Raw genomic sequence first — 25,635 nt, forward strand, 5'->3', positions numbered from 1 at the left:
GAGGGGCTGAAATCTCCATCCCTTGAGGTTTTTAAGTCCTGGATTGACATAGTTAGCATTGGTCCTGCTTTGGGTAGGGGTTGGACTCTATGACCTCCTTAGGTCTCTTCCAGCCCTGGGATTCTATGATTCTATGATACAAATGAGTTCATACTAGACGGCTGTGTCTACATTGGCACCCCTTTCCGGAAAAGGGATGCTAATGAGACCAGTCGGAATTGCAAATTCCGCGGGGAATTTAAATATCCCCCGCGGCATTTGCATTTACATGGCTGCCGCTTTTTTCCGGCTCGGGGTTTTGCCAGAGAAAAGCGCCAGTCTAGACGCGATTTTCCAGAAAAGAAGCCCTTTTCTGGAAGATCCCTTATTCCTAATTTCAAGTAGGAATAAGGGATCTTCCGGAAAAGGGCTTATTATGCAACTACAGTGGCAAAACCCTTCTAGCGTAGGCAAGTCTTATCTGACTCTCTGACACCCTAGGACAGGTGTGAAACACACTAGCAGCATGGGGAAACAATATTGTCATGGGTCTATGGAGAAAGCACCTCGTTCCTCAACACTGTTAGCTATTTCCTCCCTTCTTTGTCATTGTAAAAGGATTCCAGTTTATGGAATATTTATAGTACGTCAGCAAGGAGCAGTCCACTCATGAGCAAACAGGCTGATGGTGTTTAGAAACTCCCTTGGATACAGCAGAACTTTTGTTTGATATCTTACTGGATGGCATGACACAGAAGAAACATTTAGGTACGGCTGAAGCAGACTAAAGCAAATGAAACCCAGGTCTATCTTCAGTTCACATTCTAGGACCATGGATGGCAGGGGTCTATGGAAGAGGCAGAATGTTTTTCTTCTTTTGCTTTTGTTAAGTGGAATATCTGGTAAGCACACAATTTTATTCAATTGTTAAATTTAAATCATTCTTGTCTGTTATAGTTTCTCTTAAGGGACCTACATTATATTTTTGAGATCAGAACTTTTGACAAAAGAATTCAAGAAACAGCTATTTTGCTACTGAACTACATTGAACCACAGGGCTGCATCAGTATAACTGAGGGGAGATTCCAGCTCACTGTTATTATTTATTTACCATTATGATAATATTATAGCAGACGCAGTGCTCCAGTGAGAGCATTGGGGTGGGAAAGCATGTGAATTTTAAAGTCGGTCCACTTTAGGCTGCTCCAGGCTTTATTCATATTTCAGCTGAATTTTAAAAAATTAAACAAAAAATTGAGGAGTTTTTAATTTATGCTTGTAGCAAGTTTTAAGACGACCTTGCAATAAAGACATGTATAAAGCCAAGTACAGTACTCCACCATCTTAAATCTTGTGTAACTGGTAGCACTTTATACCTGCTTCCAATCTGACAACTTTTAAAACACTCATTTCGTCATTTAAACTAAAAATCAGACTGGTAGTGTTTTATACCCACTTGCACAGATATATATGACTTTATCAGGTGCAAATCAGATTAGAATCAGGCCAGGAGAATTTAGACTTTTTTTTCTAGGTTAATGTTAGTGGTAACTTTAATATTTGGTGAATTAAAAACCAACCAACCAAACCCTCCCCTCCCCCAAACCCAGACCATGGCATGTTAGCTTGGCAATATCAGCATTTGTTTCAGCATGAAAGCTTTGCAGATACACAAAGAACATACCTTCTACCAACCATTGCTAGCACCAGCTTTGTTTGCTTGTGTAATTTACAGCAGAGGTTTCTTAAAACTGTTGTCTGTGGCTCACTCAGCACTTGCTGGTGCTTGCAGAGAACTGGCTGCTTGCGCATAGCTGGCTCTCCTTTTATCTTATCATTATTTGCTTTAAAAGAAACTTTGCCAACTCTCACAAATCTTGTGCTATTTGGAGTTTTCCCCTGTAAGTCCCAATTGGTGGAATCTATAGATTTTATGAGAATCTCAATTTTCAAAAGAGTAAAACTTGAGTGTACCATAAAGGCTCAGAATTCAGAAGGCAAACAAGCAATCTCAAAATACAATATTTTTAAAATAAATTGATAATAAATTAACCTTTGATTTTTTTATGCCAAAACTCAGTGTTTGGGGTTGGCAATGCAAATAATATACTACACAGTGACAAATTTCAAAATAACGTACTATTTCAAACCATCCCTTACCCTCATGCAACGAGCTTTACTGGGATGGCAAAATAGTGTGCCCGTTATTCTGAAAAATATTTCAAAATAACGGGTGGCTCGTGTAGACGGGGTTAGCTATTTCAGGATACCTCTGGGGAAATCATAAATTTCCCCTTCCTCCTCTTCCCTCTTAGGTACCCTCCAATGCCACCAACAGGCTGACTCTTCCACCAGCCTAGAAGCCCCAGGCTCCCCATCCAAATCTGAGTGAGTGGCATTGTGACCTAGTGCATGGCATTGCAGACACTTTTTTTCTCCCTTTCTAATGTTGGCCCAGGTTCTGGCCCTGAACAGATTGCAATGCAATAGCAGTATCTTGCAAAGTGCCAACTACCAGGGTTGGGGGTGTGGGCGGAGGGAGATTAAGCTCATGAATTTTTTGGGAGTTGCTCAGCACTTGCCTTCCCCTATGTAAATTTATGACAAGACATGTTAGAAAGGGAAGAGGAAGGGAAAGATGGCACAAGGGGAGGGCATCTATTAAGAACAGAATTCACAAAAGAATCCTAAACATCTTTTAGTCACACGCATTTTCTTGTCTGACTTTATCTTTTATTGTGACTCAGTTCAAAGAGGCAGCAACAGAGAAGGGTGACCAACAGGAAATGTAATATGTCTCTAGCTATCATACGAATGCAAACAATGTAGTAATGATACTCATTAACATCAGTAACTTCTTGCAGTGGCAGGACCACAGCATTTAAGAGGAAAATAAATTGAGTCTTTTGTCACTTGCTGGGGTTCACTAGCATTGTAACATAACAATTCATGCCAACCCAAGAGGAATATCAGGTCATTTGTGTTCACAGTCCGTGGCAGAAGGTGTGTGCTCCATTGCAGCTAACATTCACAGAGGGCTTCACAGGAGTGTCATTGTACTTTCCTTTTCAAATTTGCAGGGGGAAGAACACTGTCACTTAATGGCTTGCCTGCTACAGGCAATGTGACAGAAAATTCTTCAGCTCATGTTCTGGTTCATACATTTCATGTTACTTTATCACCATCACCTTCTGAAGTGGTTTCAGGATATCCTTTAATAATCAACTCAAATCCACTTACAGCAGCTTTTCGGATTGACCCTGGAGCTCCACATACTTACACAGTAAGTTTTCAATTCAGCTTGGGCAATGTGGTTAGTCTGTAGACTAATGCTTATTCTTTGGATTACTGCGAGTTGATATTGGCACAGTATTTATTCATGTATCATTTAGCTGCAAGAGTTGCAAAAGTAGATTAAGGTATCTATTGCAGGGAATTCAGCACATGAATTGTGGATAGTGCTTCCAGCCTTTTGATTAGTGCAGAGGGGAAAAAATCTACCACATTTGATCCATCTATCAGAAGTCTTTGTTTTAAAAAATGCTAAGGTGAATAAAAGCATCTGGGGCCTGATTCTGATCCCCATGCAGATTAAGGTGATGTAAAATCAGAATCAGGCCCCATTGAATCCAACTTGTTTCCATTATAACTGAGCCTTATTAACTCACCTCAGTGAGGAAGATTGTCAAGCTCACTTAACAGCTGACTCCTGTACTGAGGAACCCTTGGGTGGCAAACAGCTGCCCTAGGGATGGGTTGTACCCCTCTTGGCTGCTGCAGGCTGGATGTGTGGGAAAAAGAGGTGTGGCTGGGCTCCTAGATAACCTCAGTTACTAACAGGGCCCTTTGGGACTCTGCTCAGCAGCATAGCTGGCACAAGATAGACAATTCTCAAGGTCCCCTACTTCACTGTGGGAGGCAGACATATCATCTGTAGGACCTGATGGATAATGAGTTATTTTAAAGCAGAAAATCCTGTATCTAAAAAAAGCAGAAAGGCCTGTATCTAAAAAGCACCTAGTTTTATTGCTCAGGGCTGCGAAAATGTTCATACCCTCTGTGATGTAGGTGAGTTGACCTAAGCCCATGGTAGATGCAGCTAGAGTGACAGAAGAATTCTTCCATCAGCTTAGCTACCACCTCTCCAAGAGGTGGATTACCTGCATCAATGGAAAATAGGGTGGCCAGATGGCCCAGTATTATTGGGATCATCCTGATATTAGGGCATTTGTCTTATATAAACCATTATAAATCCCCCTTCCCAAAAGCATCATGATTTCTCACATTTGCTATCAGGTCATCCTAATGGGAAATCACCTGCTGTAGGTATAAGAAGCCTCTATATTGCAGAATAATACCTGTGTTGCTGTAGTGTAGATATCCCCTAAAATCTGTCCCAGTGGCTCCGCTGTGAATTATTAAGTTCTGCAAGCTAGCAGGCAAACGAACAAACATGGTTTAAAAAACCAGGATGATGCAGCACAGATGTAATTAGCTCATTTACTTGTCAGGTACAGTTAGTGTTAATTATTTATGCAACTGCATAGTATTCGAATGAATGTTTTGTGCTGTATTTTGTAAGAGTAATGAATTCATAGTACAGTATTAGGATGCCCCAGAATTACATTCTGCTGCTATTAAGTTTGCTGATATATGGGGAAAGGCTGTTTTCATGCATTAATTATGGGGGGCTGACAATTAGAACCTTGCTTTATGAAGCGCATTTCCTCCCAATGAGGATAACAATTTTCTTGATCCTTTTGGGAATTTCTGAGGAGGCCACAGAGATTGATAAATGAACCCCTTTTATGTGCAGCATTCCTGCTTGATTTCCTATCCCTTTCACAGACTACACTGTAGTCTGCATCATTATCCAGCTAGGGTCAGGCCAAAGTGCAATCACACTATGGAGCTTTTACTGAGCATCAGCAAGCCCCCCTGGACAGCTAATGCTAGCATGATTTGGATTTACCTCCCTCCCAGCTAGCCTATGTCCTGTTTGCACAGACAAGCCCTTTGGTTTAATAGAATATTCCCATTCAGCAGAGACCATCTGGAATAACTCAAAATGCATTGGTTGGCTGAAGCTCCCTTGACGCAGTTGTGATGATACTTGTTCTCTCTTTTTACTGCTCTCTGCTGCAGCACTGTGTGAGCAGGAGGAGAGCACAGGGAGAGTCTTCCCAACCCTCTGTCCACACAACAAAGGCAAGAGAGAGGAACCTGCTCTGCTATGCAGGAGCCTGCTAGTCCCTGCACCAAGTCTCTTGCTTAGAGCATATCTGGCGTCCCCCTCGCCAGGCTCTCAGCTGGCAAGAACAGATATTAGCAGCAGCAGTTGGGGGTAGAAATGTTCCTGCTCGGAGGTGTAAAGTATGGTCCAGCTCATGCCCAGCTGATGTGCTGTATTTCTCCACTGTGCTCTGTAAGAAGAACAATTGAGCATCACCTTACTCTTCACTGGAGAGGCATCTAAAACCAGCAGCATCAAAGCTTTATATGTAGTCTAACACACTGTGCATGAAACCAGTGAATTAATTATTGTGAATTGGAGAAATCCAATCAGCTTAGAAACATGTAGATTCTTGTTTAGATGGGGTGACAGGGAAGCACCTACCTTCTGCGACTGCCCCCTGGTCAGTGTGTGTGTTCCTGCAGTTTTTCCCCACTCTCCAAGTCACATGCTCTCCAAGTCTACACTGGCATGATCTTGCACAAAAACTCTTTAGGGTAAGAGTTCTTGCGTTAAAGTAGTTGTGCAAGAGAGCGTCTACCCTGGCATGTGCTTTTGCGCAAGAAAGCTCTGATGGCCATTTTAACCGTAGGGCTTTCTTGTGCAAGAAATTCATGTTGCCTGTCTACACTGGCCTCTTGCACAAGAGGGCTTATTCCTGAGTGGGAGCATCATAGTTCTTGCGCAAGAAGCCCTGATTTTATACAGTAGAATGTCAGTGTACTTGCGCAAGAACACACGGCCAGTGTAGTCAGGCAGCAAGTTTTTGCGCAAGAGCAGCCTCTTTGGAGCAAGATCGTGCCAATGTAGACACAGTGCAAGGGTATGTCTACACAGCAGCATTATTTTGGAATAACAAAGAGCGTGTCTACACAGCAAGTCATTATTTTGAAATAATGTCGTGCTGGAGGACTTCTTACTCCGACTTCTGTAACCCTCATTTCACAAGGAGTAAGGGAAGTTGAAGGAAGATGTTCCTCTTCCCAAAACAACACAGAGCAACTGTCTCCCCTAAATCCAACAGTACCCTACTTCATTGCTTCCCAGGGCTACTTCCTGCAATGCCTGTACCTCTCCCTGTTCAGAGAGGATACAAAGAGTTGCACAGATGAAGCCATAATTAAGGATAAGACTGTTCCATGACTGTCAGAGACCTCCATAACATTTTCTGCTGCTGCTTGTGGTGGTAGGGCCAGAGTTCTCAGCCTCTGTGGGCAGCAGTGGCCGCTGGAGCCATTGACCGTTGCAGGTGGTAGGGGCCCCCAGAGCTCCCAGTCACTGTGGGCAGCAAGGGGCATCCAGTGCTCTCAGCCACCTGCACCAGAGCTCACACAGAACTAGCAGCTGCCATGGGCACTGGGGGCCCCAGAGATCCCAGAAACCAGGACCCAGCCAACGAGGGGCTCTCAATTGTAGTGGAGCCATTAGCTGCCATGGGCAGTCAGAGCCCTGGAGCTGCAGTGGGGCCCCAGAACGGTCAGCCCTCTGGTGTATATGCCAGCCCCCCTTCCTCTCATCTCCCACTTTAGCACTCAGGCTTGAGCTGTCTGCCTTTCAGCTCCTCCACCATTATTTTTAGTAAAATTCAGACAGGTCTTGGACTTCCATGAACTCTTGTTTATTTTCCGTGACCTCTCTGTGACTTTAACTAAAAATAACCATGACAAAATCTTAACATCAGCAATATGGTCCTACAGTGCTACATATTCTTGATCACCATTTAGTAGTAACTAATCTATTAACTGAATAGACACAACGTTCCTGTGCAATCCTCCAGCAAATCCTTCCCAGAGTATTTCTGTACTGGGAACTGCCACTCATTCTGTCTAGGCCCTATAAACTCCTGCATCTAGCTCTCTTTTATTGCAGGGCTCTGTACTACATCTGGTCTGCTCCCTAGCCAGTCTCTCTCACTGGGGCTATGTCTACACTACAGGCTTCTTTCGGAAGAAGCTTTTTTTGGAAGAGATCTCTCAAAAAACGTCTTCTGAAAGAGAGCGTCCACACACAAAAGCACATTGAAAAAGCGATGTGCTTTTTCGAAATAGAGCATCCAGACTGATGGGATGCTCTCTTGCATAAAAGGCCACCCGGAACCTCTTCAGCCAGGGCTTTAGGTCACCAGTTGCTTCTGAGTGCTGGTGCCAGAGCCTTGCAGAGACATGCGCTTAAAGAGACCAGCCGTTTCTCTGCTTCTGCTGCGTGCTTGCCTACCTCTTCAAGGGACAGCAAAGCTCTTGCAAGTACTGCTGTGGTTGCCCTGCTTTTTTGGATGCCACAGCTTTTCTCTTGGTGCCATGGAGCTGGAGTTGCCCTGGGCATGTGCTGGTCCCACACGGCCATGCTGTAGTTTTTGCAGCACTTTGTGCCAGCTTCCCTCCTGGTCCTTACTGAGCTTGACCCAGAGCTCATTCTAGGGACCGTCTCCCTGGTCGTGGGAGCTACATTCTGGCAACTGTAGCCCACTGTTGAGAAGCATTTCTGGAGGCTCAAAACTAGCTCGAACTGGTGGGAGCAGCTGGTCATGGAGCGGTGGGACGACCAACAGTGGCTCCAAAACTTCCACATGCAGAAGGCCACCTTTTTGGAGCTGTGTGCCTGGCTCACCCCCATCCTCCGGAGATGCAACACCCACCTGTGACCTGCCACCCCCTGGGGAACTGGGTCATAATCACCCTGTCGAAGCTCGCCACCCCTAACAGTTACCGATCAGTGGGCAACCAGTTCGACATGGGGAATTCCACCATCAGGGCCCTCCTCCTCCTCCTTCTGCATCTGACGAAGTGGGTCTTTGCCCACGAAAGCTTATGCTCCTACACTTCAGTTAGTCTATAAGGTGCCACAGGACTCCTCGCCGCTCATGGAGGTAAGGCACTCTTGGGCTGCAGCCCCTGCATGGGGGTCATGGGGGGAGAGTGTGGCATAAGGGGGACCTTCAGGAAAGGGGACTTGGAGTGTGTGGGGGGATGAAGTGGGGGTGGGAGGAAGCCCTGTCCCTAGGGGGTTGTGCTGTCCCATCCTCACACAGCCCTGTTTCTGGGGTGCAGCCTCATAGGGGATGGTTCCTGAGGTGTCTGGGGGGCGGGCACCTCCCAAGGGTTCAGACATTCCCTCTCTTCTTCTCTGTCTTGTGTGTTTCTTTGTCTCCTTCTGCACGTGGTGAGGGCCATCAACTCCATCCTGCTGCGGAGGGTCATTCGCCTGGGAGACCTGGACCCGATCATGGCCAGATTTGCTGCCCTGGGGTTCCCGAACTGCAGTTGAACCATTGATGGGACCCACATCCTGCTCCACACACCTGAACAACAAGCGACTCAGTACATTAATCGGAAGGGCTACTTTTCTATAGTGCTGCAGGCTCTGGTCAACCACCATGGACACTTCACGGACATTTTTGTTGGGTGGTCAGGCAGGGCACATGACTCCCAAGTCTTTAGAAACTCCAGCATGTACCGCAAGCTGGATGTGGGCACATTCTTCCACCACCAGGACTGTGGTTGGGGATGTGCAGATGCCACTGTGCATCTGGAGGACCTGGCCTACCCCTCATGCCGTGGGTGATGAAGCCATACATTGGCCACCTGGACGCCAGGAGGGACCTTTTTAATGCCTGCCTGAACCATGCCCAGATCCAGGTAGAGTGAGCCTTCAGCTGCCTCAAGGCACAGTTGCAATGCCTGCTGACCTGCATCGATGTGGAGCAGCATAACATCCCCGAGGTGGTTGTGGCATGTTGTGTCCCCCACAACATTGTGGAGAGGAAGAGCGAGGCCTTCCTCTCGGGATGGAGGGCAGATGCTGATGGTGAGGGGTGAGCGTTTGAGAAGCCGAGGACAGCTGCCATCTGCCCCAGTAACTCTCCCCAGGGCCTCCTCAAGAGGGGCCTCTGGCTTGCAGCCCTATCCCTTCCCACCATATCCCCTCCCTTTGCCCTTTCCCTGATCTCTCAATAAACACACCTGTTTGGTTTTGAAAAAAAACAAAGTCTGTATTTATCTAACATTAAGAAAAGGTGGGCTGGAGGAGGGGGGCTCATAACCTGGAGTTGGAAGGGGGCTCAAGGCTGGGAGGGGTGTCGGGGGAGGCTATATGTTCCACCTCGGGTCTGGGGACCTCATCAGAGTTGGGGTTGGGTGGGGTCCAGGGACCCCAGGGGGGGGGCTGGAGTGGGGTTGGGAGTCAGGGGAGGGGGCATGGGCATTGCTAGGGAAAGGGGCACAGGCATCTCCTGGGGAGGGAGCGGAGACATCGCATGGGGGGCAGTCGGAGGGAGAATGGGCATGGGGGGGCAGGAGGGTGGAAGCCAGGAGCAGTGACATCAGGTGGGTGTGCAACATGATGGCACATGTTGTCACACCGCTGCATGAGCTGGTCCCAAGTGTGGTTCCGCCACACTGCGTCATTGCGGATCTTCTGCCCCAGGGTCTGCTGCATGTCACGCAGGACACGGACATGCTGGTGCATGAGGTCTTCCTGGACCTTGGCGTGCCTGCGGGTTCCCTGGGCTCTGGCAGGTGGCTGCCGTGGTGTGGCTCACCCCTCAGTCCCAGCTGTGGGGAACACAAAGAGAGAAAGGAGGTCAGTCATCCCTGCAGACACTGTCCCTGAGGCCATGCCCTCCTCTGTGAGTAGCGACCAACAGTCCTCAGCCCAGAGGAAGGGGATGTCCCGGGTGCAAGGCCATGTCTGGACTGCACAGTGAGCCATGCCTCACAGGGGCCTTGAGGTGCCCAGGGGACCATGCTGCCCGCATCTCCCCCGCCCCCAGGCCCACAGACAAGCAGGCAAGGGAAGTGTCCGGCCACAGTGGGATCCCCTCATGGGTGGCAGAGGAGCTGGGAGCAACTTGGCCCTCCCTGGGGTCCACACACGCACCTGTGGCTCACAGCGCTGCCTGCAGGAGCGGGTGCTGCCTAGCACATGCAGCCACGCCCATGTGCTGTGTGCAGCACTCCTTTGTCTGTGTGGGGTCATGCCTACCCTTGTGGCTAGCCTGCTTCCAGCCGTGGTACTGTTCCCCTCCCCCCCAGCTGGTGGCAGGATGTGTATGGCCTGGCAGTAGGATCTCACCCGTGCTCAGGAGTCGCATGCTGCATCCAGGTGCCGCACACTAACGCTGCATGTGGGTCCATGTGCATGGACTGCAGCATGATGTCCAGCCTGAGCAGCCCGAGTGACACTCGCCCCCCGCTCCCTGTGTGCCTGCCTCCCCGGCCCTGGGCGTGTGACAAAGTGAGACCACTCACCTGACGATCCCTCCCAGGCCTCCGAGGAGGCCTGGAAAATGTCCTGGCTCACAAGCACTGGCTCGAGGGACAGGGTGACAGTCTCCTCCTCCTCCTCCACCTCCCGCTGGCCCTGGTCCTCCTGCTCCTCCTCCACCGAGACATCCAGCCGGGCGATGACAGAGGTCTCCACACCAGAGTTCACAAGGATGGGTGGGGAAGACGTTTCCCTATCCCCCAGGATCTGGTGGAGCTCCTTGTAATAGGGACAGATGCGGGGTCCTGCCCGAGCGTGAGCTGAGCTCTCTGGCCCAGACATAGCCCTAGCAGAGCTTAACCTTACTCCGGACCGGTTCCAAGGACTGGGGTGGGTGTCCGTGCGCTGCCAGGGTCTCGGCTATTCACTCTATATGTTGGCATTGTGGCGCTTGGCCCAGAGATCCTTCAAGGTGTCCTCCTTGCCCCACAGCTCCAGGAGCGACAGGATCTCCAGTCCACACCACGAGGGTGCCCGCCTCTTGCTCCCCCTGGGTGGGTCCTGGGACCCCTGGAGCTGCTCCTTGCGAGGGCCAGGTGGGTCGCGGGGGGCTTGTGGCTTGGACATAGCCCCAAATGCTGTGGCAGGGGGAGCTGCGCAGTCAGGGTGCTGCTCCAGGATGGTTTCCTGCTGCAAGGCTTATCCAGGGTGCCTGCAGCTTTAAGAGGGACCAGGAGAAAGAGTTGTGATTACTTTGGATGGAGTGTCCACCAGGGCACCTGTGTTATTTCCTGGAGGCCTCTTCTTCTGAAAGAAAACCCTCCTCCCCATCCACACATGCTTTTTTCCAAAAGAGCTCTTCCGGAAAAAGGTTTCTTCCTCATAGAATGAAGATTACCAATGTCAGAAAAAGCCCTCTGCTCTTTCAATTCACTTTTGGAAGGACACGATTGCAGTGTGGACGTTCCACAAGTTGTCGGAAAAACGGCCGTTTTTCTAACAAAACACTGTAGTGTAGACATACCCTATTATATAATTCTATCCTCTGTGTCTCTCGGGTCTTACTTCTAACCTTAGGGAAGAAATGACACCTCTAGGGACTACAATTCCCAGAATGTCCTTCCTTAAAGATGCAGAATTTGCAAGGATGTGCAAGACTCTTAAAGAGACAGGGTATCCTGTAAAGGGGACAAGTGGCTTCAGATTAGCTTTCCCCTGCAAAAAACACCCCCCTCCACTGTTCTTTGCTCATAAGGTAATCTTCCTGAGCTGCTCTCCAAAGCCACTATCCTCTCTCCTCTTTTTTCATCATGCCTACAAGAGCTTTGCAAATTAAGTTTTTATTTATTCTTTCTATCCATTTATCTCATTAAAACAAAATTGCTTCAGCATTCTGCCTTGCTGATTAACTATAGTTTCTTACTGAGATTTCCACTCTTTTTCCTTTTTTACCCCACTGTCGTGTTTCCCATCTAGTTGTGACATGTCCAAAATTAGTTTTTAACTCCTCGGGGTTATTTTGTCTATATTGGGAAGTCCTTAGCACACTTGCTGATATCACTGAAATAACAATGTCATTCTCATTAAAATATCGACAATCCAAGGATGTGTCAGATGCCAGATTTTTGTTTTGTTCATTGCGCCCAACTAAATACTGATCAGTCCTATACAATATTATAACATATATTACATCATCAGTAGCTTCTTCCCAACTCTTACAGCCTTCATTTGTATTGATTCTTTTTCCTTTCTTGATGGCTTCCAATACATACTAAAGAAGAATTTTTGGGTGGCACATTGTAAAATATTGGGCATTTTACTTTAAAGTATCTGGGACCTTCAGCAGAGCTCAGGCCAGCAGTGAGTAAAAGATCATCTATAATACTACTCTCCATTCACCAAAGGCAAATGTCACTTTTTATATGTATTTATTCCCATGTAAAATAATTACAGATTTAATTGCATAGTGTGCTATTAATAATTTGTTACATTTCAGGTTGTTACCACTGGAGATCCTGACCTAGATTATGAAACTATGCCACACAGCTTTGAGTTGCAGATTTATGTTCAGGATACAGCTGGGGCAAGTGACCTTCAAATACTGACTGTCCAAATAATAGATGTTAATGAACCTCCTGTGTTTCATGGCAATTTGGCAGACCAAAGTAAGAGAACTGCTTGGAAGCAACATGAGAGATTAATGCTTGAAATTACAACACTGGGAAATTAAACCTTAATCACTAAATGTTATGGACCGGCAGTTGGGAACCACTGGTCTGTGGACCAGTGTTGGGCAGCAGACTGCTGGCTGCCGGGCCAGGCCACACCCCCATGGTTTGATGATTGGCTTGGGGGCGTTCCCTGTCAGCTGCAGGGCAGCATGGCCATGCAGCTGTTAATTGAGCCCAGGGCCAGCTCACAACATTTTGGTACCTGAGGCGGGGAGCTCGAATGACACCCTCATGCCCCCTTTTCTCCTGCCTGCCTATTATGTCTCTTGTGCCCTCCTTCCTCCAGCACAGCACTCCACCATCTCTGTGCATCTAGAGCACAGAGAATACATATGCACCAGCAGCAGACACAATTTTCTATGCTCTGGGTCCTAGTGGCGCCCCCCCCCCCCCCCCAGTCTGGTACCTGAGGTAGCTGCCTCAGTTCACCTCATGATAAGGCCAGTCCTGGATGAGCCAGTGCACTGCGGCTGGAGCCGGGGCTCCGGTGAGGCTGTCCCTGCTGGGGCAGCCTCACTGGGACCCTGGTTTCAGCTACAGCAGCTGCTGCGTGGCCCTGCAGATGGGGCCATGTTGAGGGTGGCTGCTCCAGTAGCTGAGGTTGGGGCCATGTGGAGAGTGGCAGCGGCAGAGGAGAGGTTCCTGGGCACCCCTAGGCTAGTCTCCGCCCTGCTTCTCATGCGGGAGTTGAGACAGAGGAACCAGCTGCCCGGCAAGCCTGGTCTCCTCTAGTCTTCATTGGCACTGCTGGGTGGCTCCCTCCTCTCTCCCTACTCTGCGGGAACCTCCCCTGGCCTCCAGTTGCTCTCAGCCCAGCCAGCGCGCACACACAGGGACCTGCCACTGCCTGGCTGTGCTGAGCCCTGGTTGGGAGGCTGGGACAAGGCAGGAGAAGCCCTCCGAGCCGGAGTCAGCGCCCCACACTTTCAGCCCAGCCTCTCCCCGGCTTTGTCCCCTCTTTCGTTCACACTCCTTGCCCCCTTCCTCCCTTTCCCTTCCCTTCTTTGCCATCTACCCACAATTCCTTATCATGTGCGTACAGATACAATGTAAAATAATATGTGACTGCTTAAAATTAATTATCATCACAAATAAGCAAATCAATTAATTACCACACTGAATATGCAAATATTACTATATTGGTCCACCAAAAGTTTTTTAATTAGTTTGCTGGCCTGCAGTATAAAAAAGGTTGGGAACCACTGTAATAAACAAAGCCTTTAGCAATGCTTATAATTAGGTTTGTCAAAATATTTCCCTTTTAAAGGGTCACTGTTGTCCCCTATGCTTTATGTTTTCACTTGTTCTCATGCAGGGAGTGAAGTTTCCCCCCTGAGAATTTCACTAAAAATGGGTCAGGCATTTTCAGGTACCAAAAGAGTAAAAAGAAAGCAGCACTAGTATTAACAATAAATATTTATGAACTCTTTTTGATTATCTGAAAGCTCTTCAATGGCAACTGTCAGACACTTCCTTGTTTGATAGAGAGCTAGGGTGGAATCCACTACCAAAGTATGTAGTACCATTGCAACCCACAAAACTCCCCTTGGATGCATCTAACCCTATAGATGCCTGACATCTAAATGTCTGCATCTGAATATGCACACAGCAGCTTCCCTTTATGCACCCTGGTGACAGTCTGTCACCTCAGTCCCCAGTGATTGACAAACCACGTGTTTGGTCATCTAAACCATCTCTGGGGCCTGCTTGAAGATTAAACAAAATACAGGACTATGTAGCACTTTAAAGACTAACAAGATGGTTTATTAGATGATGAGCTTTCGTGGGCCAGACCCACTTCCTCAGATCAAATAGTGGAAGAAAATACCGGTAGTCACAGCCATATATACCAAAGGATACCATTAAAAAAAATGAACACATATGAAAAGGACAAATCACATTTCAGAACAGAAGGGGGATGCATTTCTTTGTGATCCTGTCTAACATCTGTTTTGTGGGCATTGATTCTTTGGCGAAGTGTCTGAGACGTTTGTCCAATGTACATAGCAGACCCTTGCAACAAACCCCGCTGCCAGCTTTGTCCGCATATTCACTCTGCTGACACCATTATTGGGCCTAACCAAGTGAGTTATAAGATCAAGAATACATATTCCTGCGCCTCCAGAAACATAATCTATGCTATCATGTGCCGAAAGTGTCCGTCTGCTATGTACGTTGGACAAACGTCTCAGACACTTCGCCAAAGACTCAATGCCCACAAAACAGACATTAGACAGGATCACAAAGAAAAAACAGTTGCTTGCCATTTCAACCAGAAAGGACACTGTCTCAATGACCTGCTAACCTGCATCCTACTTTAGAAGACATTCAAATCTGCACTTGAAAGGGAATCCTCTGAACTGGCATTCATGCTAAAATTCAACACTCTCCGCAGGGGACTTAACAAAGACTCCAACTACCTTACCCATTACAAAGATAGCTTCCCCAATTATCACCTCTAATACTATTAACTCACAGACATCTACCCTTCCCCACCTCTAATATCATTAACTCACTGGCATTCACCTTCCTTCCCCCCCCTCCCCCCGCATCCCCCTTCTGTTCTGAAATGTGATTTGTCCTTTTCATATGTGTTCATTTTTTTTAATTGTATCCTTTGGTATATATGGCTGTGACTATTTTCTTCCACTATTTGATCTGAGGAAGTGGGTCTGGCCCCTGAAAGCTCATCATCTAATAAACCATCTTGTTAGTCTTTAAAGTGCTACATTGTCCTGTATTTTGTTTCAGCTACACCAGACTAACACGGCTACATTTCTATCACTATTCTGCTTGAAGATTGTCTAACTCCACACAAAACAGCTGGTGTGTGGTAGGAAAAGGGGCCCTCTCTTATAACCTTTAGCATAGTGGCGAAGGTGGGGCAATGATCCTAATGTGGAGCAATGCTCAGTTCAAGTTCGCGCTGTGCCTGATGAGGAAAAGCACCCACAGAACAAAACCAGTGGGTGCTCAGTACTGACTGATCAGTTGTTTGATGGCAGGCAAAAGACACTGGAAGTGAAAGTGGAGTGGGGTAGGAAAAGGGTAACACAGGTGGGGCCTTGGGAGAAGGGCTGGAGAGGAGCAGGGCCTCAGGGTGCAGCACCCACCCAGAAAAAATGAAAATAGGCAGGGTGAGCTGGAGGGATTTGAACAGGGATCTGCCTCTTCTCATGTGAGTGCCGTGGGCCATATGGTCGCCCTCAGTCTCTCCTGTTGATGTTGTTACATTTTAAATAACTGAACAATTAAAATATCAATTGGGCCAGAAAAAGAGTTTGAATGACTCTACAGCCTAGTGGTTAGGGAACTCACCTGTGAGGTGGAAAATCTATGTTCAAATTCCTTCACCTCATCTGGCACTTGAACTAGGAGTCTCTCCCATCCTAGGGGAGTACCCTAAGTCATGGGGTAAAGTTATGAGGGAATGCCTTCTCCTGCCCATGTGTGGCTGTGGATGATTTAAACAGCCCCTGATTGTGCTGTGCATGTGACATAGGCAACTGAACTCCCACCTTCTCCCAATTTGTGAATCACAAGCACTGATCATCACCTCCTAGCAGTCCAGATTTAGGCATGGGAATCTGACCTGGGGGCGGAGGCTGAGGACACCCCAGCTCATCTGCATCTCCCATTGGCTAGATTAGGCAGAAACACCCCTCCCCTTAGTCCATTGGCTTTTATGCATCACAGTCTAAGGCACCTATCAGATAGGAGCCTCAGGACTAACTCACAGTTTTCAAACTGCAATATTGGTCCTATGCCTAGAAAACACTTAAAGGTGATGAACTGTGACAGTCTCAGTGTCCAAGTTCCTTTTATGTATCCAGGCATAGGCATTTGATTATGGATGGACTGTTTAGTGCTTTGTTGAAAACTGATTTGGATTTGGAGAAACAACAGGTTTAAGTGAACATACTTTGTGCATGTGCAAGAGTCTGTGAAAGACAATAAAGCTAATGCTTGGCCAGTGTTGCACAGCAGGGAATTTGCATGTGTGTGAGAGAAATTTAAGAGGGGAGGGAATCAATTTAAATGTCAGGTCATGGGGATTATGATCTGGGATAGTGCATAAGGAAAGATGCAGTGTTCCAGAAAAAAGCTACTGCTATATGATAGATGATATTGGCTCATCTGTGTGTGTGAACTTGGAGCACCATTCACTGCAGCAATTGGTGAAGGTCCTGAGAATAAGGCTGGAGTTTGCAGAATTCCTACTAAATAGGGGGTCTTGGCCCACAAAGACCCCAGAGTCTCCCCTAATCCCATGGACACAATGCTCACCAGTAAAATCCCAGGTCTTTTACTTCTGTGAACCATCCCTTTTATTCTTTTAACCACACTCAAAACTAGCAGCAAGTTGCAATGAGATAAATAATAATAAATACACTAGAAGGATGTTACCTTAAATGTGTCTCCAGGATTCTGCGAGGAAGGTAAAAAACTCCCCAGGCCTCTGCCACTTCGGCCCCTGAAGAAAGAAAAAAATCCTTCCTGGACTCGAAATAGGCAATCCATCAGAGCCACAGCATCCACAAAACACAGCTTTGGTGCTGCTATTGCCAGGAAGGGAAGGTGAAGCTGCTAGAATAGACCAAAAAGCAAGAGGCTTCACAAAGCCTAAAGTAGGGTTTAAATTAATGAAAGGCCAAGGTGAGGGACTAATCAAATCTCTTCCTCCCCAAGCTAGCTAATCAGTGACTAGAGACTTTGAAGGGGTGTCCCTTCCATCTTCTCAACACATGTTCTCCTCCCACATTCAATTGGGGCCTGGGCCTCAGTTACTGCTTTCCCCTTGTGTCTCCAACCTGTGGAGGCAGGTAGGTAGTATTGGTCAGAGTCCCACAACAACATAAAAATTAAGCTAGCCCCAACCATTTACCAGAATTCAAGATGACATATGTGGGGCTCTGTCTCTCAATATGTAAACTTCACAATAGCAAATATTGATGGTTATCTATTAACAGCATGAGGGCATGTTGTTTTGATCCATCTGCATGTTGTTTTGGTCTGTGTTTGGGTATTTTGTTTATTTTAGAATTAGATGGAATTGCGAGTACATGCATTAGGAAATGATATGTTCAAATATAGTCAATATATTTGTGTCTTTTTTAATGATAAAATAAACATTTCTGTTCACCTAGCTGTGATGATTTATGTCCTGGAGGGAAATAGAACACCTTCTGGAGTTATTTACCAGATTGATGCAGTTGATCCCGAACAGTCACAACTCACAGTAAGTTTATTTAAAGGGGAAAGAGAGAACAATTGAGAGAGAGAGAATGCAGTCCCCCGTATCTGAAATATAACTAATTCCCAGTAACTTTCTCCACTGAACTCACTAATCAGGCACATAGAAAAAGGTATATTGCCAGTTGAAATGAAACATTTTAAACAAACTAGGACAAAATAATGTTATTTTTTTATAAGAAGAGGCTCTCCTTCACCATTTGGGTATGGAGGGGGAGTTACATTTTGAACACTCCAAAGTTCAAGTTTGGAGGCAGGGTTTTGCTATGACCCATCAAAGATATAGTAGGTAATGGGGTCTTTCTTACAAATTGCCTCCAAAATCCCTTTACAAAGTAAGGGTAAAACAGGGCTTTTAATTTTTTATATTCCATTGAAGTTTCTTTTAAATGGAACATCGGAGCAATGGAGGCTCAGCATGTAGCATATGGAAAGCAATGTAGTGTGATTTGTGGCCAATAGCTTAAAACGTGGCACTACCTGATATGAAAAGGCTCTGGAGAGAAGCAGGATTTTCTGAAAAGTGGCAAATTTGCAGATCTGGAAAAGGTAATTGCATTTACCTCAAACTGGTAACATTATCACAAACAGAAACTTCACCCTGCAGCATTACTCCAAAGAGCAATTACATTGTAGGAGCTGCAGTCTTATTCTTCTTACTCAGTCTCTTCTCAGAGAAATTTCCATTTAGACAATGTGGGTTTGGCTGAATAAGCAATGGTGTAAAGGCCTCAGCAGTTAGCTCTCGATTCATTATTCTTGTCAACGAAAGAAAAAAATAATTGCAGTGAATTCTTCACAAGCAAAAGTCTTTGAATCTGTAGTAAATCCCAGTCGTAATAAGGCGCTGCAAATGCAGAAATGACGGACTGCTGGTACAATAATACTCCCAGCAGGAAAACTAGAGTGATCCATTGACAAGAATGTATTAAACTTAATTGATTTGATTACTCAGCTGCTTTTCCAGAAACTTCAGTTACACATATCGCACTAGGAGATGTGTTGTAGTTATGCTTGGTTCTATTTCATTTTTATTTGTCAATGAAATAATACAGGAGGAGTAACACCAGCTGAGTGGGTCTTTCATAAGACGATAAGATTTTAAAAATGACTTTACTTTCCTTGATCAGCCCACACTGCTGTCAGTAAAGCATTCCTAGTGATCCACCAGCACTTGCATTACCATAGAAAAGTAGTCCTGTCTGCTGATGTAGTCTGTGACCAGGCGGTCTGGCTTTAAAATATGTGTGCATGCCATCTATCACCCAACTAATTCAGGAAGCCCACTGCTGCAGAGCCATCCACTATGTCCTACACATTGCTGATAGTTACAATCCTGCATAGCTGCAGGCAATTAGTAGCCCTGCATGCATACATGACAGTGGCTTCTGTGGTGGATATCCTGACTCCAAATTGATTCACAACTGACGGATAGCAATCTGGCATTGCAAGTTTCCAGAGTGTGATCACTACTCACTTCTCAGGATTCAGCCCAGATCTCATTTTGATGCCCTGCATTCGCTGCCTGGGACAAGTTTGGCATATAGATCTAGGAATGTAGCCCTGCATATTCAAAAGTTCTGCAGCCGTGGCTCATCATTCTGAAGTTGCATGATGATGCGATTTCATCAGTCAATGTTTGTTTCTTGGGCCCAGAACCAGCACTTTGCTCTCTCCAGCTGCTCCATGAATGCAACCAGCAATCCTGAATTGATTTTTTGGTCTATGTCCCACAGCAATCTAGCTTCCAAGGAATCATTATATTCCCTGCTGCTCCTCTTGAGCCTCTCCAAATACTGCAGGATAATGCACCCTGTCATTGTAACACTCATGCCAATAGTGCAAAACTGTGCAGGCTCTATGCTGCTATCAGACATGACTGACAACGAGGGGAGATATAGGGGCTTGTGGGATTTCCAAAAGAAGACAAAATTATGGTATGCAAATGAAATTATAGGAGGGAGAAGACTGCTTTATGGGAAGTAGACCCTATACTCCCATTCAACCCTTCACAATTCATTTTGGCCCCATCAGGCATTGCAAATACTTCTCAAAAGTCCCTGCCCTGGACAATGGCGACTTGCACTGTGGAATAACTATCCCTGGTCCACCACACTCTACATCAGTACAAGCGCTCCTGGTGAAGACATGCACTGTTGACCCAAGAAGCCAAATACACTTATGCACAAGCAAGGTACTAACTGGTAGCTGTATGCTGACATAACTAAGGTCAACATAACATTGTAGTGTAGACATGACCTTAGTCAAGAAAGAAGTTTTCAAAGGACTACTGATTACAGCCTACGGGTAGCAGAATCAATTTTCAGGCCCACTCAAAAGGAAGGGAGCAGAAGGGAAACCAGAATAAATATGGTATGTCTGTCAGGCAGGCAATTTCCTGAATAAAAATATAAAGTAATTGTAAAACTGTGTCAGGAATCTCTTCTCCTTCTATCCTGCATGAAAAACAAAAGTCTTTGCAAGTGCTATTTTACAATGCCTCCTCTAACACCTGCTCTGTCTTGATAATGACTCTCATCAACTTTTGTAAAAACCAGTGTATCTCCATTGAAGACAATAATAGATCCCATGCTGTTCACACCAGATGGGGATCTGGGTGGTGTGTTGTTAGTAACAGTGTAGAAGAGCACCTTAACTGGCATACAGAATATTATGTAAATGCATAATGAGGTGATCTACCTTGGAGACGGAGGTAATACTGTGCCGGGTATATCTACACCCCACTGCTCTCTTCTGAAAAAAATGTCAGACTTACTTATCTCCTGCTGCTCAACCATGAAATGGGTAGTGGTGCATGTGAGTGTGCATGCACATGCCCCCACCAGCTAGTAAATTACATTTTTTTCATGGATTTGGATACCACAGGGGATGAAAATAGTTCTGATAAGTAGGGTATATGTACACTACAAAGTTAATTCGAACTAACGGACGTTAGTTCGAATTAACTTTGATAGGCGCTACACTAGCGCTCCGCTAGTTCGAACTTAATTCAAACTAGCGGAGCGCTTAGTTCGAACTAGGTAAACCTCATTCTTTGAGGACTAAGCCTAGTTCGAACTTACTAGTTCGAACTAAGGGGTGTGTAGCCCCTTAATTCGAACTAGTGGGAGGCTAGCCCTCCCCAGCTTTCCCTGGTGGCCACTCTGGCTAACACCAGGGAAACTCTATTGCCCCCCTCCCGGCCCCGGAGCACTTAAAGGGGCACGGGCTGGCTACGGTGCCCTTGCAGGTGCAAGCCTGCCAGCACCCAGCTAGCAGACCCTACACCTGGCACGGCTCGAGCCAGCCACCCGATGCCCCCCAGCCCTCCCCCTCTTCCCGGGACCAGGCTGGCGGCTCCCGGGAGCTTGCCCAGGACCGCAAGAGGCGGGCACCCGCCTGGTCTAGTGCGGACATCGTGGACCTTGTCCACAACCTCCACACTAGGAACAGGAAAGTGGCCGTCTAGGGCAGGAGAGCTGCCAGCCTGGCCACCCAGGAGCAGGTGTGCATGAAAATCAAGGTGGTCCACTGAGACCCCCGACCCTGAGCCCTGAGCTTACAATGGCCGTACTGGGTCAGACCAAAGGTCCATCTAGCCTAGTAGCCTGTCTGCCAACAGCGGCCAACCCTAGGGACCCTGGAGGGGATGGACCAAAGACAGTGACCAAGCCATTTGTCTCGTGCCATCCCTCTCCAGCCTTCCACAAACTTTGGGCAGGGACACCACTCCTACCCCCTGGCTAATACCACTCCATGGACCCAACCTCCATCACTTTATCTCACTTCTCTTTAAATTCTGTTCTAGTTCTAGCCTTCACAGCCTCCTGCAGCAAGGAGTTCCATAGGTTGACTCTTTGCTTTGTGAAGAACAACTTTCTGTTACTAGTTTGAAGCCTGCTACCCATTCCTTTCCTTTGGTGTCCTCTAGTCCTTCTATTATGGGAACTAATGAAGAACTTTTCTTGATGCACCCTCTCCACCCCACTCCTGCTTTTATAGACCTCTATCCTATCCCCCTTCAGTCTCCTCTTTTCTAAACTGAAAAGTTCCAGTCTCTTTAGCCTCTCTTCATATGGGACCTGTTCCAAACCTCTGATCATTTTAGTTGCCCTCCCCTCTCCCACCCTCTCTCTTCCCCTCTCCCACCTCCTTTTCCCAGTCTCCCCGAGTTTTGTTCAATAAAGAGAGAGTCTATTTTTGACCACACATTTTCTTTATTTTGTACATCAGGAAGGGGGGCTAGGGAAGGGTAAGTGGAAGGAGGTGAGGGAGGAATGGGGTACAAGCCCCCAATGGGGAGGACTGGGGTGGCTCTGCGGGCTTCTGGGGGTGGAAGCTCTCCTGCAGCCCCCCAATTGCCTCCTCTCCCCAGATGGCAGCCTGCGGCAAGTGCAGCCAGTCTGATGGCCGAGTGCTGTGATGTGCCCAGTGTGGGCACTCAGGGCACTTCAAGACAGGACTGCTTTGCAAGCGGGGCACCCCTGAGAACTGTCTGTCCGGGGTGGGGGTCAGGTCCCTTTAAGCACAGCCCTCGGCTAGCTTGAGGCAGCAGCTCCACGCTCTAAGTCCTAATCCGATGCCCTGCCGGCACTGCTTCCGGCCATCCTTAACCCCGGTTCAGGGTCCACTTAATGTGGACATGCTAGTTCGAATTAGCAAAACGCTAATTTGAACTAGTTTTTTAGTCTGGATCCATTAGTTGGAATTAGCTTAGTTCGAATTAACTAATTCGAACTAAGTTAGTTCGAAGTAGCGCTGTAGTGTAGACATACCCAAACATAATACAATGATTAGATTGTTTTCTCTAATGGGGACAACTATAATGCCCTGTTTGCTGTTTGCCAGCAGACTTACTTCTTCGGCTCAAATGACATCTCATTACACAGAGTTCTGGGACAATACTATGAAGGTGGGGCATAGGTTTCCTTGATCCATTGTATAAGCCAGTAAATGAAGGACTGGATGTTTTAAAAAGATACAGATGCTGATTCATAATCCTTTTATTCCAGTATTCATGTACCCCTGTGTCAGAGTCTTTCACTGTCTCTCAGACTGGAACCCTTTCTTCCACAAAAAAATTTGATTATGAGAAAGATCCACATACGTAAGTATTCATTTTGATCCGCTAATCAATCTCATGGTTAACAGATACCTAGTGTATGGAACCCACGGAGTAATTTTGGTTTGATTTTGTTTTTACTTAACAGTTATTTGTTAAACATCACAGTGACAGACAGCTTAGGACTGAGCGCCACCAGATCAGTGATCGTCAACATTGTTAACATCAATGACGAAACACCTTACTTTACCACGTGAGTGAAACATTCACTCTGTACCCCCCAAAAATACAAATAGTTCTCATGCTTTTCAGCCCCAGCATCATTGGTCCAAACTTTTGGAAGACTGCAATACAACTATTAGCTCAGGGGTGGGGAACTCTTTTTGGGTGGGAGGCCTCTGATCCATAGAAAAATCAGTCAGTGGCTGCACACAAGTGAGAAGCAAAAAAAACCCCAAACCCAAACCAAAAAACATGGCCCCTGGCTGTGAAGAAAAGTGACTCACCCCATGCACACCAGAGTCTAGGGGGCTCATCCTCATAGATTTTGTGTGCTCCAGCTCTGTGGTGAGACAACCGCTGGAGGGGGGGGGGGTAGCAGAGAGGGGGCTGGAGTGCCAGCGCAAGGTCCCCAATTCGGGAGGGGCTCCTGAGTCTTGGGGGCCAGATCCAGGCAAGCTGGGGGCCACATTCAGCCCCCAAACCTGAAGTTCCCCAAGCCTGCATTAGCTGATAAAATGTCTCATTGTTGTCATGTACTCCTCCCTCTTTCTATAGCCATCTTTCTTAAACTTAGGTTGTAAGCTCTTTGAGGCAGGGGATGGCTTTTTGCTCAGAGTTTATCTCAGTGAAGTCCTGCTCCGTGACTGGGGCTCCAACATGCCACAATAATACAAATAATAATAAACTAATGATAATACATAAGGATGATAATTCTGGGTCAGACCAAAGGTCCAGCCAGCCAGTATCCTGTCTTCAAGCAATGGGCAATGCCAGGAACAGAACAGGTAATCATCAAGTGACTGTCACCCATTCCCAGCATCTAGCAAACAGAGACTAGGGACACCATCCCTGCCCATCCTGTTAATAGGTCATTGAGGGATCTGTCCTCCATTAATTTATCTAGTTGTTTTAAGAATCCTGCTGTAATCTTGGCCTTCTTAACATCCCCTGGCAAGGAGTTCCACAGGTTGACTGCATTGTGTGAAAAAATTGTTTTGTTTTGTTTGTTTGAAACCTAGTGTGTATTAATTTCATTTGATGACCTCCTAGTTCTTATGAGTAAATAATATTTTCTTATCTACTTTCTGCATACCAGTAATGATTTTATAAACCTCTATCATATCCCCCCCTTAGTTGTCTCTTTTCCAAGCTGAAAAGTCCCAGTCTAATTGATCTCTCCTCATATGGCAGCTGTTCCATACTCCTAATCGTTTTGTTGCCCTTTTCTTAACCTTTTCCTTTTCTGGACCTTTTTCAGTTCCCATACATCTGCATGCAGTATTCAATACGTGGGTGTACCATGGCTGTATATAGAGTCAATATGATCATGGACTGTCAATGAAGGTAGTGCTGGGGGAGGCAAGCCCTCAGCCCCACCTTCAACCCTGCCTCTTCCACTAAGGCCCTGCCCCCCATGAGAGCCACCACCTCCCTACCCTCCCCCACCATGGGGAAGGCAGATGGGCGTGTGTGCCTCAGCCTCCCTGATCTGCAGCACAGGAAGGGAGGAGGACACATGGCCCAACCTCCTAGGCTCTGGAGATGTGGAGGGCAGAGGGCACATGTCACCAGCCTCCCCCGCCCTGGAGCACAAGAAGGGAGGAGGATGCGTGGCCCCACCCTATTATACTGGTCACCCATGAATATAATAGTTTGTCATATCTATGCCTTTCTTAGTGATTCCCAATGTTTTTGACTGCTGCTGCACATTGAGTGGATGTTTTCAGAGAACTATTCACAATGATTCCAAAATCTTTACACCCCATCACTGTATGTGTATAAGAGCTTCGGGGGCTTGCTGAGTTAGTCTGTTACAGAAAAACAACAACAAATGGTCTGGTAGCACTTTATAGGCTAACAAAACATGTAGATGGTATCAGCCCACTTCTTCAGATGACTGGAGTTCTGAGTAGGGGATATGAAAACTCAAAATAAATAGGAGAGGGGAAGGAGAAAAAGAAAAAAGGAAGGGGTGTTTGAGACAGAGCATCATTAAGTATCTAGAGAATGGGTACTTAAACCTAAGCAGATAAAAATCAAAGTCAGTAGATAGATTGCTAAGACAGGAAGGATACCACTCAGAGAGCTGTTAGCACCTTCAGTGGTTATTAAAAAGGTAGTGTCCTAGCCAGCCCATATCACGACTGAGTCCATTAGCATGTGAATTGAATTTGTGGATGAACTGGGATTCCAGTCCTTCCCTATGAATCTGGCTTGTGGACATGGCCTGTGACAAGACAGCCACCTGCAGGTCTGTTAAAGTGTGGTTAGGCAAGCAGAAATGTTCACCAGCAGGCTTCTGTGTGTTCCCTTTACGTATATCTGATTTGTCCATTGATTCTTTCCCGCAGAGACCGTCCAGTTTGTCCAATATATATAGAAGTGGGGTACTGTTGGCATTTGATGGCATAGATCAAATTACTAGATGTGCAGTCTAGAGAAAAAGAGGCAGT

The 25,635-nt window shown here is 46.6% G+C and overlaps 1 protein-coding gene across 1 annotated transcript in view; it reads left to right on the forward strand.

Moving 5' to 3' along the window:
* The first annotated feature begins 680 nt into the window (after positions 1-680).
* CDHR3 (cadherin related family member 3) overlaps positions 681-25,635 on the forward strand; it is a 65,709-nt gene continuing 40,754 nt past the window's right edge. The window contains exons 1-6 of the mRNA XM_089771794.1: positions 681-881; positions 3,060-3,262; positions 12,411-12,579; positions 17,793-17,884; positions 22,911-23,005; positions 23,109-23,213. Coding sequence (XP_089627920.1) covers positions 773-881; positions 3,060-3,262; positions 12,411-12,579; positions 17,793-17,884; positions 22,911-23,005; positions 23,109-23,213 — 773 coding nt within the window. The 5' untranslated portion in view covers positions 681-772. The remainder of the gene's footprint in view (positions 882-3,059; positions 3,263-12,410; positions 12,580-17,792; positions 17,885-22,910; positions 23,006-23,108; positions 23,214-25,635) is intronic.

Source organism: Pelodiscus sinensis, chromosome 1 (assembly GCF_052426305.1).
Source record: "Pelodiscus sinensis isolate ZL-2025 chromosome 1, ASM5242630v1, whole genome shotgun sequence".
In the NCBI taxonomy this organism is placed as follows: domain Eukaryota; kingdom Metazoa; phylum Chordata; order Testudines; family Trionychidae; genus Pelodiscus; species Pelodiscus sinensis.